The 18,447-nt window shown below is 40.4% G+C and overlaps 1 protein-coding gene and 1 long non-coding RNA gene across 2 annotated transcripts in view; both read right to left on the bottom strand.

Moving 5' to 3' along the window:
* Window positions 1-4,589: 4,589 nt before the first annotated feature.
* The window catches only part of PDLIM4 (PDZ and LIM domain 4), a 75,813-nt gene continuing 61,955 nt past the window's right edge, over window positions 4,590-18,447 (bottom strand). The window contains exons 4-7 of the mRNA XM_020807791.3: window positions 15,850-16,031; window positions 14,465-14,622; window positions 5,989-6,109; window positions 4,590-5,422 (exon numbers count right to left, since the gene is read on the bottom strand). Coding sequence (XP_020663450.3) covers window positions 5,218-5,422; window positions 5,989-6,109; window positions 14,465-14,622; window positions 15,850-16,031 — 666 coding nt within the window. The 3' untranslated portion in view covers window positions 4,590-5,217. The remainder of the gene's footprint in view (window positions 5,423-5,988; window positions 6,110-14,464; window positions 14,623-15,849; window positions 16,032-18,447) is intronic.
* LOC144586835 (uncharacterized) lies at window positions 10,032-12,998 on the bottom strand. The gene is made up of 2 exons (XR_013541888.1): window positions 11,751-12,998; window positions 10,032-10,977 (listed from the first exon to the last, which is right to left on the bottom strand). It is a non-coding gene; the product is annotated as an uncharacterized LOC144586835 (long non-coding RNA).

Genomic DNA, 18,447 nt, shown 5'->3' with positions numbered 1-18,447 from the left:
CACCACATGTTTCAGCATTATTGCAACATATCTGTGTTAGACAGCCGACACCTGCAGAGTGAAAAACGACTCTAGAAATGAAGCTGAGTTGAAGATAAAAAGCACTGTAAAGTGATCTATGGCCTAGCATGTAAAAAATGTAGTCTTACCACGTTAAATGAGAAAAAGCTGGTTACATAAAGCTTTTGATTCATTCTCCAGCCCAGAAATGACAGGACTCATATCTTTACAACCTTCTGTTCTACTAGGGATTCTTTCTAGCATCAGGCAACTATTTGAGGAATATTTTTCTACATGCTTGCCTATAGGTCCTTTTAGCTCTAATGCTCTACTGCTGCAAATGTTTGAGAAATGAGAAGGCAACTCCATTGAAAACAAACTCTGTGACGGGCTTTTGTAGCATTTAAACAGATAATAAGCATATGTAAGAAGCAAACGTTTCAGCAGTCCGTACAGTTCTTGCCAATATATATGATAGAGGAATGTTGCATGCTGTGAATTCCCCAAAGAAAGAATTCTTCCAAATCGGAGGAAGGTAACTGAGCTTTGATGAAAAAGAAACAAATGTCTGATTGAATCTTACATTTGATTAAACACAAATATTTTGGCATTTCTATATTGGTTGAAATGGCCTCCCACCAACTTAGTACAATGGCATTATTTTTATCATACTGATAGAAAATGCAAAAAAAGGAGAGATGTTTCAAAGGGCTTGCCTGAAAGATCATAGCCAGGCAGTCTGTAGATGATTTGAATACACCCTGGAGGCATTCTAATTATACGGAGAGTTCTGATGTTGTTTTACTCAGTGTTTTACTTGTTTTGCTCTATAGCTCCTCTAATTCATATTTAATAGGCTTATTTTCTAATGATGAGTGAAAAGAGATAAACTAGGAATAGACAACTTCAGAGAGTTCATAGACCTTGTGTGTGTGTGTGTGTGTGTGTGTGTGTGTGTGTACATACAAAGAACCTCCAATGTGGTATAGTGGATAAGAGTGATGGACTAGGACTTAGGAGATCTGGGCTCAAATCTCCACTCAGCTGTAGAAGCTAACTGATGAAGAGCAATAATAAAACTATCTCTTAAATGGCTCATGTACCTTTTAGAATCATTGTAAGTTGCTTGTAACATGATAGCACATAACAAACAAAACGGTGGGCTTCCCCTTTGTTGGACCTACTGGAGAAACCAGAAATGGCTGACCAATAGGTGATTTCTGTTTTTTAAAAACCTCTCTCCCCCCCCCCCCCGCCTCCCACAGCCAGGTTGGAAGGAGGGTTTGTTTCAGAAAAGAGTTATGGCCTTCTGGAGGCACAATGCTTCTGTTTTTTTGCCATTTCCAGGAGGCAAGGGAAACTCCAAGAGCTGCAAAAATGGGTGGTCGGGGTGGTGGGATGCAGCCCTGTGATTCTTAATTTTGCCATAAATTAGCTTATTGTACTGTTAACTTCAGCAAATAGGAATTACAAGTTGGCTTTAAAAGGAAAGAGCACTACACTTCTGAATCTGAAGAGAAATGTTCCCACATTCTGTAAAGCAAAGCAAAGCTTAAAACACTCTCTGGGCAGTTTACAATTAATTTTGCAGGCTACACATTGCTGCTGCCCTCCAGAACAAGGTGGGTACTCAATGTACAGACCTCAGAAGAATGTAAGGCTGAGTGAACTTTGAGTCGGCTACCTGGGATTGAACCTGGATCGTGAGCAGAGATTTAGCTGCAGTGCAGCAGTTTAATCCCTGTGCCACGAGGTTCCTTTTAGAGCTAAAATCATAGCTCTGTAATATGTATTCCCTGGTCACCACTAAACAGGAACCTTTAAAATATTGTAATAATGCTTAGACACTCGAGGAACAGAATTGTTATTTACTGCTGGAAGTAATTAAAATAGCAACAATATTTTGTACAGTATTATAGCTAAACTGTAATCATTATCGTCAGTTTAGAGTTGCAAAGCTGGGAGGGCCCCTGTAGATCATCAAGTCCAGTCCTTGTCAAGGAGAAACAGTAATAATTTACAGGTGTTCTGTGAATTTCTATTGATGTGACCATGCCCAAAAATATGCTCATAAATCTAAACTTTATTTAATGCTAAAGCTTTGTCTTTTATCTTTAGTTTGGAAAGTAGTGACAAGAGTTACAAAATGGGATGTGGCTTCATTTTATCATGCAACGAAAAAATGTCCCAAAAGATACAATAAGAAAATATTAAGGGTTCCAATAGCCAGCTAAATGATTGGTTAGTTTATATTTTAATGGACTCAAAGAGTGTCCTTGATTCATTGGGTGTCATTCTAAAAAAAACACCCAACACCCAACTGTTTACATCCTCTCCTGACCTCCTACTGCCCTGACTGCCCCGTGGAAGGTGACTGCGGAGAGTTCTCTCCCGCCTGTCAACAGAAAGCCTTCAAGGGGAGCATTCTGTGGGGTGAGGTGGCAACACCTTTGGAGTCCCTGGATGCAAAGCCCCAGGTATCACATGTGGGTTCCAACCCCCACGTTCTTTCAGCTACACCAGCCTCAAGCGGTTGTCGTGAGAAAGAAGGTTGCCACTACCTTCTGCCCCAGCCGGCACAAACTCACAATCCTTGGGAGACACCGATTGATTTGTTGCTCTGCTGCTCCTTAGTCCTACTCTAGAATGTTCTGTAAATGCTTTAAATTAAAGCAACGGCGAAGGCCAAGTATCATCGTAAAAGAGCCACTGTCCTTGAGAAAGAATAACCTGTCTGGAGAGGATTCCTGTTGTGACAGATGTAAACTTCATCTAAGCATAAGCATTCATGGGAAATATGGAGCCATTCCATCAGTGTGAATCCTTTTATTATCCATTATCATATGTTTATTAAATTCATATCAATAAGCCATACAGCAGAACCCTGAGAAAATATTAGCTGTGAGAGTTCCTTTTCTTCGACTTGAAAGAAATGGACATACCACCACAGAAGTGTTAGTAGGATAGAAATGGAACCATTCCCACCATTCATGGGCAAGGAGGAGTGATTCAGGTAGAATCTCTTATTTAATGGTGATCCCTGAGGCACAGAGGCTGATGTATTCCAGCAGTTTAACACTTACTGTGACGTGATACCATATTAAAGATTCAGATAGAATCTGCCTCTGGAGCTAGTACTAATCCATTTTATGGGAGGCAGTCCATCCCTGTTATTTTAAATATCACAGAAATTCTTTCCCAAATTCAATGGTGCCCTGAATATTCAGAGTTTAACCCCACCATGCCCTTCAGCTCTATCATTAAGATTTAGCAGCTTAGGTGCTCAAAGCATTGACTATTTCAGGGTGTACTGTAGTAATTAAGTTTTTTGCCCATAGGAACGCATTAAACGGGTTTTAATGCATTCCTATGGGCTTTTTATTTTCGCATAGCGACGAATCTTTTTTTTATTTTCGCATAGCGATGATTTTTGCTGCACGGATTATCGTCGCTATGCGGGGCACCACTCTATCTATCTATCTATCTATCTATCTATCTATCTATCTATCTATCTATCTATCTATCTATCTATCTATCTATCTATCTATCTATCTATCTATCTATCTATCTATCTATCTATCTATCTATCTATCTATCTATCTATCTATCTATCTATCTATCTATCTATCTATCTATCTATCTATCTATCTATCTAAATAATAATGATGTGTGCTTTTCTGATACTTACTCCTTAGGTGTAGACTTTAGGTGAACAGCCAGGTCATAATCTTTCCATAAGACACAGCAATGTTCTTTGGTAGCGCCATAATTAATCGGATTGGGCAATGTTAGAATTCCTCTAAAGAAACAATCTTTGTTTATTATTATCATTTTAAATGTGACAAATGTGAAGTTGTTATGTGATCTAATGACAGTCTTAATTATCAATGAACCAAATGAATTTGTCCCCAAACTTGTTCTTTTTGGAAGGAGTTGTTTTTTCCTTTTGTACATGGCTGGATATAGGTATTCTGCACATAATCTCATACTCTTAGTCACCCTGAATGCATTTTGGAAGGAGTTTCGTGTAGTGAATTTAATCTTGAAGTGTTAAGCTTACTCTTCAAAGTAAAAGGAAACAAATGTAGATACTTGTATGATTCTCTACCAGAGGATATCATGAAGAATGCCAATGGTATCTCAGAAAAACCAAAACAACCATGTGTGAGAATTCTCTGGTAGATCTGATTTTTAACTTCAGCTATACATTCAGGGCCCATCAGCAGTTTACACAATTACAGTATTCTCAGCTTGTCCGTCTGTGCCGCAGTGGAATTTTATGCCTTTGGATCATTACTTGGCCTGGAAAGACCTAAGATAAGTTCTCTATTATCCCTGATTTGTTCATTGCTATCAGCCAACTAGTCACCATTCATGGGGCTTCTAGTAATGTCATCTTTAGGATAGCAAAGAGGGTAATATTTGGGAATAAGACCCTGTGAGTGTCTCTAGCAGTGGATGCCATGCATCACCAGGGTGACAAAAGTGTTAATGGTTATTCCTTGACGGGAGTATGTATTAGTATTTGGAAACTGCAAGGAGAATATTTCTTCTCTCTTGTACAGCAATGTAATAAAAAAGTCTGCGACTGTAAAAACAAAGTAACTAAAAACTTTACTTATGTTCTCAGAAGTCACATCTCCCAGTGGGAAACAGAAAAACTGCGAAGACTCTTCTATCCAGCTATATATTTACAGTTTCATTAAACAAGGTGTCCATGTTCTATCATCCAAAAAGCCATAAAGCAATGTTTATTGTATATGTGTGTTACTGACAAAAGAAAAATACAATGCTACAAAATGTTGATTTCATCTCTTAAAGTGCCTTATTTCCTTTCAGCCTTGAAACACTCTTCATCATGTTTTAAATGAGACAGGGCAGGAGGGAAGAATACTGGTTGAATATAAAACAATGCTTTAAAATCCATCCATATTTACAGAAGTTTTGGACTAGGGCACAAAAGAAAATATCTGCAGCTCAAAAGCAAGAACCAAACCCTAAAAATACAGCAACTCAAAAGCAAAGTGTCAAAAGGCTGTTCAGAAGTTTTCAGTATTTTCCCCTTAAGATCCCAAGTGTAAACCCATTTTATCTCTGAAAATGCATTTTACTGAGACTTGAGTAACTGGAGTTGAGTACAGCCGTGCATTTAAAACTGCCTGTTCCTGTGGGTGGGTGTGCTACCTTTTGACCTCTCCCGGAAATAAGAGTATCTATTTAGACAAGTTCAACTTTTGCATTGGGATAAACAGCTACCACATCATATCCCTCTGGTGGCTTGACCCTTTCCTTCGCATGCGTCTCGCAGTACAGCTGCTCCTCAATGAAGAAGTAGCCTCTTTGCTTGAGGTTGAGCCCGCAGTCATCACACATGAAGCACTCCGGGTGGTAGAGCTTGTCGCGGGCTTTCACTATTGTACCACTATCACAGTGCAAAACAAAGGAAAGGTAAAATTAGACATGCAGCCATTTTAAAAATATTAATCTTTATTCCCAGGGATGTCAGTATTTCATTTTTCCTAAGTCCCACGTTAAGAACACCTCAACCCAACCCCTCCTCCCTCTCCCCATTCATCTCCATCATATGCCCTGCTTTAAAGGGACCTGGGACACTCGATTCAGTTCTCCAGCCTCCAAACGTCTCTGTTCTCCCTGGCACCTGCTGCACACTGATCTGCTGCACACTGGATTCCGTATACCATTGGGGATGCCTTGAAATAAAATTGCTATTTCTGAAGCACAATCTGATGTGTACATTCTTTCTTATGCCTTGGGGTACTCAGATGATACAATATATTAATATTAAATCCTTGAGAAACATGCTGCATAAATGCCCTCCTACTGCTTTATTTCCACCCTGCACGTCCTACTGCCTTATGGTATATATTACAGCAAGATTTTACAATGCAGCAGGTGGTGTGTTCATTATTTAGTTTTACCAAGGAGTACATTAAACAGAAAAGCTCTTGAGAAGATTCATGTACTTACACAATTCCATTGCCACATCTGGTGCACTCCGGGAGCATCTGTAAGCCAGACACAGCTCCACCCAGTTTCGATACTGGAGATTTAAGATGCCTTGGACTAGCCAGCCTGTCATGTTTTTCACCTGCCAAGAATTTAAGATCATATTTCAGCGTTATCTGTTTGAAGCATGTGGAATGTTATGAATAAGCAAACTTCTCAGTCTGATTAAACAACCAATTCTTAAATGCTACATGTACAGTAAATGGTAGGTAAGGCTGTCATGTGAATTCCTATCTCTCTTGCTCCTGGAGTAATAGAGAGGTTCTAAGGCTGCACTTAGGCAGTACATGTACTTGGAAATAACCCTCCTGGATATCAATGAAATTTACCCCTGAGTAAGCAAACTTAGAATAGGATTGTGATTATGACAGAAGCATTAATGGAAGCATGCTCTGTATGAATACAGGATGCAGAAAACCAGCAGAATCATGGAAGCTATGCTGTCTATTGCATAGAGCAGTCCTTGCATAGGTGTGTGCTGGACAATTGTTGGACGTATGTGCTCAGGGCACTGAATTTCTAGCCATCAGGGAATAAGTATATGCCCTGAGGTCAAAGTAATAATTAACTTGGGAGAAGCTGGGAGAGGTGAATGAGAAATTCTTGGACATGATATTCCAAAGTGAGAGTTCTTCTACGATGACAGTCAAAAAGAGAACTGCCACTGTCATACAAATCTATGGTCCCACTGCAGATTTGTATGGAGCAACATGTACGATTCTGGCAACTTAACCTGAAAAAAGCTGTTGTAGAGATGGAAAAGGAGCACAAAAGTAAACAAAAATGGCCAAGGGACTAGAAAAACTCTGCTAGGTGGAGAAGTTACCTTTGAGACTATTTGTCTTAGAAAAAAAAGATGTGGAAAGGGAAATATGGTACAAGTGAAAAAAGCAAGCATGCATTGTATAAATGAAGTGGATAGGGAGTTCCCCATTCTCTTATAGTACTGGAAACAGGGATCTTCCCTTGAAGCTAATGGGGGGGCAGTGAGGATTCAGGACAGATCAAAGAATGTGCTTTGCACATAATTCAAAACTATGGAATTTTCTACTAGAAGATGTAATGTGTATCAACCTGTACAGATTAAAGAGAGGGCAGAATAAACTGATGGAGGGTAACCTTACCAATGGCTATTGGTCATGACAACTGTCTATACTGAACCCCCACTGCCCTGTATGTCATATGCATCTGAATACCAATTGTTATGGAACATGATCAGATGGGTTCTAGTACACTTGGGCCCTTTGGGCAGACTCCTATAAGCATTTGGTTGGCCACTGTGTAAACAGAGTGGTGAACTAGACAGACCTTCTGCCTGATCCAGCTTGATTCTTATGGTTTTAATAGAAACATTTACTTGGAAAGGGGTGTCGTGACTGTGGCCAGTTCAGTAGTCCACGTGTGTAACTGCAAGCGTGGAAGTTGGATGCTGCAGTGTACAGAGGTCCACTTGCCTGCCTCACACTCCAAGTAGCCACACAATCGGGCAGGCAAAAGGATATCTCTCTGTTGTCACAGCCATATCTGCAGTTATATGTGCAGAAAATTAACAAAATGGTTTATAAGAATAACGAGGTCATAATACATTTCAGACCATATGTGAAGTGCTTCTTACTTAAATGGATGAAACTGACTACAGTACTGATCTTTTGTGAAATTTTAATGGGAGATATTGCAAGAAGAGAAGGGAAAAGCTGGTAAGAAAGAGCAACGTCTGTAAAATAAGAGAGGAGCCAAAGGTGTCACCTAGCTTAGTAAGATTTTTATATATGATCAACCCAATGGAAAAAAGCTTTAAAACCTTTTGCCCTGCAAGAGAAATAAAGCTTAGCAATAACACTGCTAAAGTGCACTTTTACTACTTAGGAGATTTATTTGCTTTTATTGTATGTCATGACTCAGGAAGAATTTTGAGACTCTGTAACATAAGAAAGACAGCATGTTAGCAGCTGGCTCGTTTTTGATATTAGGCTTTGGTTTTATATATTCACATCAAACTGGGGGGAAGGGGAAGTAATGAAATTATATACAGTACAAGATTTTAATGCATCCTGGAATGTCCATATACTGCAATATTCAAGCACTTATGTACTGATCTGCACCTTCGGTGCTGGCTGCTTGGACAACTGCCCATTCTAAGCTTTCCAGTCACAGCTAGAGGTGGTGAAGGACTAGTTCTGGGAATATTATTCTTGGTGAACAAAACACAGAGCTGGCTTCCTAAGTCCTGGATCTTCAGATGGAGACAGGATGCAAGAACAAAACAGAATATGGTGACTACTGGGATGAACTAAGGCACAACTGATATTAACCTACCCACCCCCAACCTGATGCTCTAACCCTGACAGTTGTGGACTATAACTCCCAACATTCTTAACTATTTGGTCCAAATGGATGGGGCTCTGGGAACTGAGGTTCAAAACATCTAGAATGAGAAAAGCAAGAATTTAGGTTTTATGGCTCCACAGAAGAGATACAGGATGTCTGATAGAACATGATTCTTCTGGTTAGACCTGTGTAAAACACCAGCTAGTTGGCAACCTTATCATGGAATGAAACTCTCCAGCCCTCCATAGTTCCGAGTTATATTTTTCACTCAGAGTTTGGAAATGCTGAGATGAAAGTAACAACTGGTTACTTTTGGCTCTGTATTGCACTGCATCTCTAAAAAAGGTGTCAATTAGGACAACTTCATCCTGGCTTTTGTGGCATGACTCCTTGCATTCTCATCAAGGGGCTTCCCCAGCATGCAAGAGGGGTGTGTGTGTGTTTTCAGCTCAGCTGATGACACGCAGGTGATCTAGCACCTGGACCTCCTGCCTTATGCCATTCCAAGGCTGTTCAGTTATAACCAATAAATTGTGACAAATGATACATTCCAGCAATTTATCACTGTGTGCTTTGTTCCACTTAAGAAGTAGTGTTGATGATCTCCTATTTATAGTGACGGGAACTAAATTCTGAAGCTTCCAGACTGGGTGTGGCCAATTCCACGAAGAAGACATTTTTCATGTCTTGTTCCATTTTGTTTGGGAAAGGAAGGTGTTGGATTAGAAAAGACAGAGTGGGGAATGAGGAAGCATCTTTCTAAAATGCAAGCCTCTTAATCTTTCAGTCTTCTATATTCTCGTTATGCTCTTTTCCAAACCCTATTCCACTACAATCGGAATGAGTGTTTAACATATTTATTTTATTACTTTTGAGATATATGTTGTCTATTATTATCAGGAGCAGCACAAGCTCTTCTGTTTCTTAAGGCAGAAAGAGAAGCACCACTGCCACTGTCATGATGTATTGCCCTGGGGCTGCAACACTTCCTTCTTTCCTTCCTTCCCATCAGCCACCCACTTACCCCACATGCAGTCACATTTTTGACCACCTCTTCCCATAATACCTTGACTAGAGAGAAAAATATAACACTGATGCTCTCCTCCTCCAATGATTCACATACAGTGGTGCCCCGCTTGACGACGATAATCCGTTCCAGCAAAATCACTGTAGAACGAAATCATTGTCAAGCGAAAGTAAAAAGCCCATTGTAATACATTAAAAACGGGTTAATGCGTTCCAATGGGCAAAATACCTCACTATCCAGCGAAGATCCTCCATAGGGCGGCCATTTTACAGTGCCTGTAATGCGAGCAATCTGTCCTGAACACAGCGGGGAGCCATTCTGCGCAGCAGGTGGCCATTCTGAAAACCCGACGATCAGATGTTTTTGATCGTCATAAAGTGAAAAAATGGTTCCTGAAGCAGGGAACCAATCGTCGTCAAACGAAAAAACCTCATTGAAACATTACTTTGCAATCACAATAGTGATCGCAAAAAAACTAATCATACAGCGGATTCGTCGTACAACGAGGTAATCGTCAAGCGGGGCACCACTGTATCTGGATAAGGATGAAAGTAGGCAGTGGTATGAAGAAAATTGGCAGTGGCCAGTTCAGGCAGCAGAAAATGGATGGAGTGGTGGTTGGTTTAGTTTGGCTGCCTTTGATCATTATAACACAAGTAATGGATAATTCATCTTATCACCTGGCCCAAACTCCATACTGCCTATTCAACCATTTATCTTATTTGCCACCAAATGAAAGAAAGACGTATGCATAGATAATGTTTAGGAGCAATCTTTGCCCATTGAAAGTGCACACAAGAAATTTTAAAATCATGCCAGAATCAACAACATTCATGATTGCTTTTCCTCCCTTTGTAAGCCCTCCCCCCACCCCACATTTTTATTTCACAACTAGGCTGTGACTACATAACTTTGTAAAAAAGGATCAAACAATCACAAACATCCTTTTCTTGCTTTGTGGCTTGTGGGCTCATCTTTCATGGCTGAGAGGCACCTACCAAGGTGTTATGTTTCCTTACAAATCTGGTTAGATTATCTGCAGAAAACATTTCTTCTTTAGAGACACATGCAGAAAGGAAAGCCTAGAGCTTCCCAACCAAAGAGGGAAAATATTCTATAGATCTGTGCTATTTTGATTGACAACAATGAGGTTCTTAGTGCGTTAGGGCCTGTGCATTTGTTGTTGTCATCATTACGTGCCATCTACTGGTTTCTTACCTATGGTGACCCTATAAATGACCTCTAAAATGTCCAATTCTATCACATGCTAGGTCTTTCTCTTTTCCTGTTACCTTAAACTCTTTCCAGCATTACGGTCTACATTGAGTCTTCTACTGTCGCGTCCAAACTAAAATAGCTCACTTTAGTCACTTTAGCTTCTATGTGTTCACTTATATGCTTTCAAACCCTAACAGGGTTTTCAAAGTAAGTGAGATGTTTAAGGAGTGGTTTTACCAGTTCCACACTCCCAGTCAGTTTCCATGGCTGAGCAGGGATTAGAACCCTCATCTCCAGAGTCCTAGTCCACTGCTCTATCTGTTATTCTGTGCTGGGTATCTTTATTTGATCAGGAACCTATTTATCTTTCTGGCAGCCTATGGTTCACCCTCTCTCTGGATGTTGAGCTGGATAAACGCATTGGCAAAGCAGCCACCATGTTCTCTAGACTCACAAAGAGAGTATGGCTCAATAAGAAGCTGACGACACATACAAAGATCCAAGTCTATAGAGCCTGTGTCCTAAGCACACTCCTGTACTGCAGCGAGTCCTGGACCCTTTGTGCACGGCAGGAGAGGAAGCTGAACACGTTCCATATGCGTTGCCTCCGACGGATTTTTGGTATCTCCTGGCAGGACAAAGTCCCAAACAGAGTAGTCCTAGAACGAGCTGGAATTTTCAGCATGAATACATTACTGAAACAGCGACGTCTACGTTGGCTTGGGCACGTCGTGAGAATGGCTGATGGTCGGATTCCAAAGGACCTCCTGTGTGGAGAATTAGTGCAGGGAAATCGCCCCAGAGGGAGACCACAGCTGCGATACAAGGACGTCTGCAAGCGAGATCTGAAGGCCTTAGGAATAGACCTCAACAGATGGGAAACCCTGACATCTGAGCGTTCAGCCTGGAGGCAGGCACTGCATCGCGGGCTCTCCCAATTTGAAGCGACCCTTGCCCAGCAGGCCGAGGCAAAGAGGAAGTCACTAAAGCAGCAAAACCAGGGAGCTGGACAGGGGACAGATTGGATTTGTCTTCAGTGTGGAAGGGATTGCCACTCTCGAATTGGCCTCCTCAGCCACACTAGACGCTGTTCCAAGTCCTCCATACAGAGCACGCTACCACAGTCTTTCGAGACTGAAGGATGCCTAACTAATGGTTCATAAAGTTTTCTTTAAACATCCATGTATCAACTGAATCAAGATTTTCTCTATCAGCTTTTTTTGCTATCCACCTTTCATATCTGTAACTTGGATGACCTTGACCCTGGTCTCCAGTGATTCATCCTTTCACTTAGGGAATTCTTGTAGTTCTTGCGAAGCCATCCTTCCACATTTCTGTCTTCTGAATTCTTGGCCACAATTAGGTGATTAAAGCAAGGTATAGAAAATCTTTTAACCGTTCATTCTAATTTCTTCATTGTTACCAGTGGAACTATCAAATTTTTCTGTAGCAATTATTTTTGTTTTCTTGATGCTCACCTATGACCCTGATTTTGTAATTTCTTCTTTATCCTTTCTCAGTACTGTTTCAAAGCATTAATGTTTTCTGCCATTAATACGGTATCATATCTGTCTCTTTCAATTACCATTGTCTGATTTTCACATCTCCTGCCTCTTCATTTAATTCAGCACCTTTGTCAACTGGAAACCATTCTGATTCTCTGTATTCTGTCCAAACAGGATCCTCTTCCCCAATTACAGGTTACATAGCAGGATTAATGTTGTGGCACACCATTTTTTTTCCAGCATAATTTGTAGATTTTCATGGATCACAGAATCAAATGCTTGACTGTATTCTATTAAGTCCAAACTGATTTTCTTCTGAAATACTTCAGTAGCCAATGGCTGAAATCTTACTATGCAGTTACACAAATGGCATAACGTTTGGAAGTGAATGGTCATAAATTATCAGTTGCATAACGAATTGCAGAACTTGCTGTACAACAGATGTCTATGGCAACTTCCTAATGCAGGTAATTTACTTCCAAAAGTACACCATTTGCATAACTGTGCAATAGGATTTCTTCCGGTGTGTATTTGCAATATAATTTATAATGCCTTTTCCTTTTCTGAATTCAGGTTCAACATCTGCCATTTCTTGTTTTATGTACAGAAAAAGTCTGTGTTGTAAAATTTTCAGCACCATTTTGTTTGCATGGGAAATTATTTTAATGTTATTGCAACCTTTGGTATATTCTCTTTCTTTGGGATCCAAATATATACTGAATAAAATATACAAAATAGTAGTCACTATTTTGCTTTCTTATTTCTTGTCATGTTCTTGTTAGGATTGTGATAGATTCAATTTCTGTAGCTGGAACTAGCTCTATTGATATCCCATATACTTCTCGTGATTTATTTGTTGCAACTGCTTTTTAAAGTTCTCTCTAACTCTATGTGCCAAATTGTTGCCTTCACAGAGTTTTGCAAGCTACTCTCCTACTTTGTTTCTGACACCTAGGTTAAATTCTTTAGCAATATTTGGTTCTCCCTTATTTCATCTTTTTGCATTCCAGTCACCTATGATTAGCAGCACTACCCTTTTGGGTGTGTCACCAGTTTTCCATTTGACACTTACATAAAAGGTTTTTAATTTTTCTTCTTCTGTAAATGGAGCACAGACTAATAATAGCCCCTAACTGCTTGTGGTATGTTTCACCTCACTATTAAGGCAACACAAATGTCCTATTCCAGTCTAGTTTAGTTCAGTCAGAACAAGTATAATAATTTTTAAAGGTTCTGCTTCTTGTTTTATGGTTTCATGCTTGCCTTGGATCATACCTGTGATACTTCACATTTTCCACTTAAATGTGTAAAATAGCACCAGACTCTCCTGTTGCCTCTGTGCACCTAGATGTCCTTTCAGCTTCATCCAGTAGCTTCATTAGCAACAGTGCTATTCATGCTTATCCTTTAGTCTTACCCAGTTTTTCAACCTGCGAATCTCATCTTCCAACACCATCTCTGATGTAATTTTTGATTGTGTTATCTTAGGGTTTTCAAAGTAAAATATTCAGATGGGGTTTAATACTGCCTTCTTCTGCACAGTATTAACAAGAATCAGCTTGAATGTCACTGCCTTTGACAATGAAAAATCCTCCGCTACAGTGACCTTCTTCAGCTGTTGCTCAGTAGCTGCCTTTCAAGCCTGGTATATATATCTTCTAGCAGTATTTTCTTTGTGCCACTGAGGGAGAATGGCAGGGGCATTATTTGTTGTGCTGTGAGTCAGGGTTTCCCTTGGTTTTTTTAAGCGAAAGACGATGTTTTAGATGAAGCCAGTACATTTGCCTACCTGCCACATACACACATTTCTGACAGTGGAGATGGAGTCTAGTAGGAGCTGAGACACCCCTGCATTGATAACAGATGTCCAATTTTCAGGTGAAATGGCAAGCCCTTCACAGCAATGTTCAGTGCAACTCTCCAGAACATACTAAGCTGCCTTATATGTACATCATTTGTCCTTCTAGCTAATATCAACAACTCTGACTGGCAGTGGCTTTCCAAGGCTTCACAAAAGAGTCTTTCCTAGTCCTGCTTGGAGATCTGTAATGTGCACTGGGGATCTCCCACCCTAAGCAGGGCAAACCCCATTTAGCTTCTGAAATCAAACAAGATCAGTTATATTGTGGGTATGTATGGTTGTGAACAAGATGTATTTTCACATCCTATTCAAGCTCTGGGGACCTTAATTACTTGCCCCACCTATGATGGTTACCCGAACAATAAAGTTTAGGCGATCATTGTGCCACTCTTGCTGGACATGGCTATATACTTTGATTGGCCAAAATTGATTTAAAAAAAAAAAGATAGCATTTTTACAAAATTAATATTAGAAGAATTGAAAAGTTGTATTCCTCACCATTTTCTCCAGCTTCCAACATTCCTTGTAGATATCGGAAAGACCCTGACTGTTTAGGTTCTGAAACAGGCCTCTCATAATCCTGCAGCATTTTGTACACATCTGAGTCCATGTCAATTCCATTTTTGTTTCTTGGTAGAGACCTCAAAGGGTCAGCACTACACAATGGAAAGTGGAAAGTTGTGAAACTACTGAATGCTTTAAAAAAAAGAGCCAGATCATCAGAGAAAGAGAAAGTCTTGTGAAGTGTCAAGCATTTTATAGTATTTTCTAATACTTTTTTTCACACAAAACCAAGAGTTTCATAACTATCCCCGAAACAAATCCCATTTTAATTTTAACAGAGATTCAGTTGATCATCCCTCCTTTTCTTGATTAGGTTTTTCTTTCAGAGACAACCCATTACAGTAGAAAGAATTGCACACTTAGCAAGAACAAACTGGTACAAATGAGAACACACTCACTCCACCTGCTGCTGTGCACTACAGTCTAAGACTTTCCAGTGAACTCATGCATCAGTGACAGAGTAACTGCTTTCATTCTCTGTGCTAGGAGTTAGGATGGGACCCCAATGTGTACACCTGGGACACCTGTGTAGTATGAAAACTGCCATGTAAGACAAACAAGTGACTTGTCCCATGTTGCTGTTGTCCCATGCATGTGATCCTTCCCCTATTTTGTTTTTCAGTTTCCCTTCACTGCACAATATTTCATTTGTGTGATTCTATATCTGCAATTTACATACTTCTGTAAATGTCCCTAAGCTACTGCTGTGGGAAGTACATTATTAACCCAAGTACAGATGTCTGAACAGGATCTGCGCAGACCAGAAGAGTTCCAGTCTCAAGCCTTAATGTTTCACTTGCCACAAAAATGTTTGCATGTTCCCATTCGCAGAAAACTTCTTTATGCCTGTTTTTAAAATGTTTGCAGCAGCACTAAGGCTTTACAGTATGCCACATGTGTGAGCTATCATCCTGTTTGCAGTCCTTCTTTAGGCTTTGTATTCTTTGTATAGATAAACATATAAACATAGGAATGTTCCATTGTGATTTTCGCCTATCTTTTGCTAAACTACTTTTTAAAAAAGTTTAACATGCTATTCAACTTAAGAGTGGTATGCTACGTAGATTGGATTCCTATACTGATACCATTATATATCTCTAGTATATAAACATGTCAATCAGCTTTTCTGTTAGTCTCAAGCTCTTCCAATGGCAGCAAATAAAAACTTTTGCCTTTGGACTATGAGTGTTCCTGTGTGAACATAAGACTTTTGTTGCTCTGAAATCCTTTCTGCAAACAGTGCAGCCACTCACACACCCCTTCCCTTGAATAGGCTTTGCGAAAGTATCTCTCTTGTCATGTCTAGTTCGCCAGTGTACCTTTGAGGAGATGTGAGATGGAGGCTGCTCATCTGTGAAGGTAAACTGAGATTTTCTGCATTGCTGTTTGAATATAGACGGTTAGGATTACTGTACTGCAGGTTTGATGTCTGTTTATTGTCTGTTGGGTTTCCTGTAGGTGGAAAGTTTGCAGGTCTTCTGTTTGGAACAGGCCCATTATCCTAAAGAGAAGGGGAGCCAGGAAGAGAGGGAAAGAGAGAAATTTTGTAACATTGAGCAATGCCATCAGGTAACCTCTTCTGTTAAATATCACATCTCTAGCCGTAATTTGTGTGCAGCCTTTCAACTACTAACAATCCAACTTTATGTAGCTGGTAACAGGTAAATAAAGAACCAGAAGGTACAAGTTTGCTAAGGAGCAGAAAGAGATACTTACTTGAAGTACATATGACAGACTTTGTTGAATGTCTGCTATGTTTCATTTTATTTGTTTTGTTTTAAGTTGCATTTAGTTGGGTTTTGGCTAACACAAACATTTACAATTCCAGATACGAGGGATCTTCTCAGTGCTGGATTATGCAAGCAAATCCTAACGGGGCAGAGTTAGGCTTCATAAACATGGGGACCATGGAAACTTCTTACACACGCCTTACTATCAATGTGGGACACTGAACACAGGAATAAAACACAAAATTGTGTTCTTCTGGAATGCTTACTAATTCCTATTCAGATTGGATGGGTAGCGGGGGAAAAACGTTCTTCAACTTATTTCTCCCCTTGCAACGTAACATCTCATCTATGTTCCTGTTTCTCCTTCTTCTTCTTCCTCTGAGTTCAACTTCAGGGCCAATTTTTGTCTGGCTCCAGGTACCTCCCCTCTAGTGGGAGTGGTGATGATGGAGACCAGAGACAGAAGACAAGCAAATGGGCAGAAGTGACTGTGGAAGGGAAGTGGGCCCTCTTGCAAATGAACCCCACAATGAGAACCAGGCCTGGTTGTGGAAAACGGCTGTATTTGCTTTCTGTGGCATACGTAACAGCTTCCCTGAACCTAAACTAGGCTGGGACCTCCATCATGATCTCAAGAAGAAGAAAACAAAGTTATCCTGTACATTCTTACATCTGTCTTTGCCTCGTTTTTGGCTCCTTTCTGTTTTAAGTAATCCAGGGAGTCACATTTTCCCTAGTTACCTTTAATCCTTGGAATTCTGTAAATCACTCAGTATGAAATAAAATGAGTTTTAAATCCATGCTGACTTATTTTACAAGGCTATAATTATTGCCTCACTGCTTTGTAGAAGTAAAGCTTCTGATGGGGGTGTTAACCTGATGGGGATGTTAAGATTCTTCAGTGGGGGCGTGTGAATCTTTCTCACATATACTACGCATTTGAAAAGATTTATCTATAAAGAAATGTCACGTTTGTTAGTGCTAGATGGCAGCGGCGTTGTGGTGAGACAAGAGAAGGTTGTTCTGAACAGAGGAAAGCAATTTTTTACAATTTTGTGAGCTCCAAAGGAGCATGTCCCTTCAGCGGACAAGGCTACCAATTTTACATTGCGTTCCAATGGTTACCTGATCTCCCATTTAGGCTAGCTAAACTGGTGCAAACCACATGGCAATAAAATACAAGAGGTGAAGCAATTTGAAAAGGGAAGCAAAAACATCCTGCAGAATTTCAATGGCTGTGTATCCCACAGAGTCTGCCAGAACAAACTCCCCTGCGGTGAAGAGAAGTAGCGGCAGCCAATGAGCAAAAATATTTCTGCTACTACTGTTGTAAACAGGCTATGAAAGACCACCTGCATGTTGTACTGCTCAATGGGAGGCTTGTTGACTGAAGAGCACATTTCTAAAAGTACTTAAAAGAAATAGGCAGGTAGGTAGACAGACACACAGACAGATGCCTACCTAATGGACTTGCTGTAAGCCAGTGAAACGGGAAAACCAAAGGTAATCCAGTATATCTGTGAAGATTCTCAGTCATCCAGGTGAGGTTATCTGGAAGTGGAGTCATGGCAAATGGACTTCTTGTTAGGTTGAGACGTTTCACTACTCATCCAAGTAGCTTCTTCAGTCTGAGAAGAGTTGTTAGGAGTCCTCTGTTATAGCCCCCATGTTGCTTTCACTCCCCCTTGGTCTGAATAGGCTCCTTAGATGGACAAAGGACTGGGGATGGGTGAAAATCCCACTTCTGCAGTCCTTCTCCAACCATTGTCATGGGTTGTTAACAGTGGTCCTTCTACTCTGTGTGGTCCTGATCTTTCTGGGGACAGATGAAGGGCAGTGTGGTAAATAAGAGACAGATTGTATCTAAGGCCTCCACCCCTGTTGAGTGAGGGATTTTCTATACGTACATGTTTAGCCCCCCCACCCCCCTCTCAAACCACCTATCTTCTCAGTCTAAAATGAGTACATCTTGGTCATCAATGAATGACCTTGGTCCTTCAAATGAAGGAAAACTACTGATTGTGGTCCTGAGCCGTTGCTTCTCCTGTGCTGGGCCACTCTCCTGTTTAGTGGCTGTTTGCTTTCTCCAATGTAGAGCTCCAAACACTCCTCTTTGCATTGGACCACATATATTAGCCAGAAAGGCCACTGTTAATGATTGTTAACGACCCATGACAATGGATGGAG

This window comes from Pogona vitticeps, chromosome 2 (genome assembly GCF_051106095.1).
Source record: "Pogona vitticeps strain Pit_001003342236 chromosome 2, PviZW2.1, whole genome shotgun sequence".
NCBI classification, from domain to species: Eukaryota; Metazoa; Chordata; class Lepidosauria; order Squamata; family Agamidae; genus Pogona; species Pogona vitticeps.
Note: the sequence above shows the minus strand (reverse complement) of the source record. Positions and strands in the feature narration are given on the sequence as shown.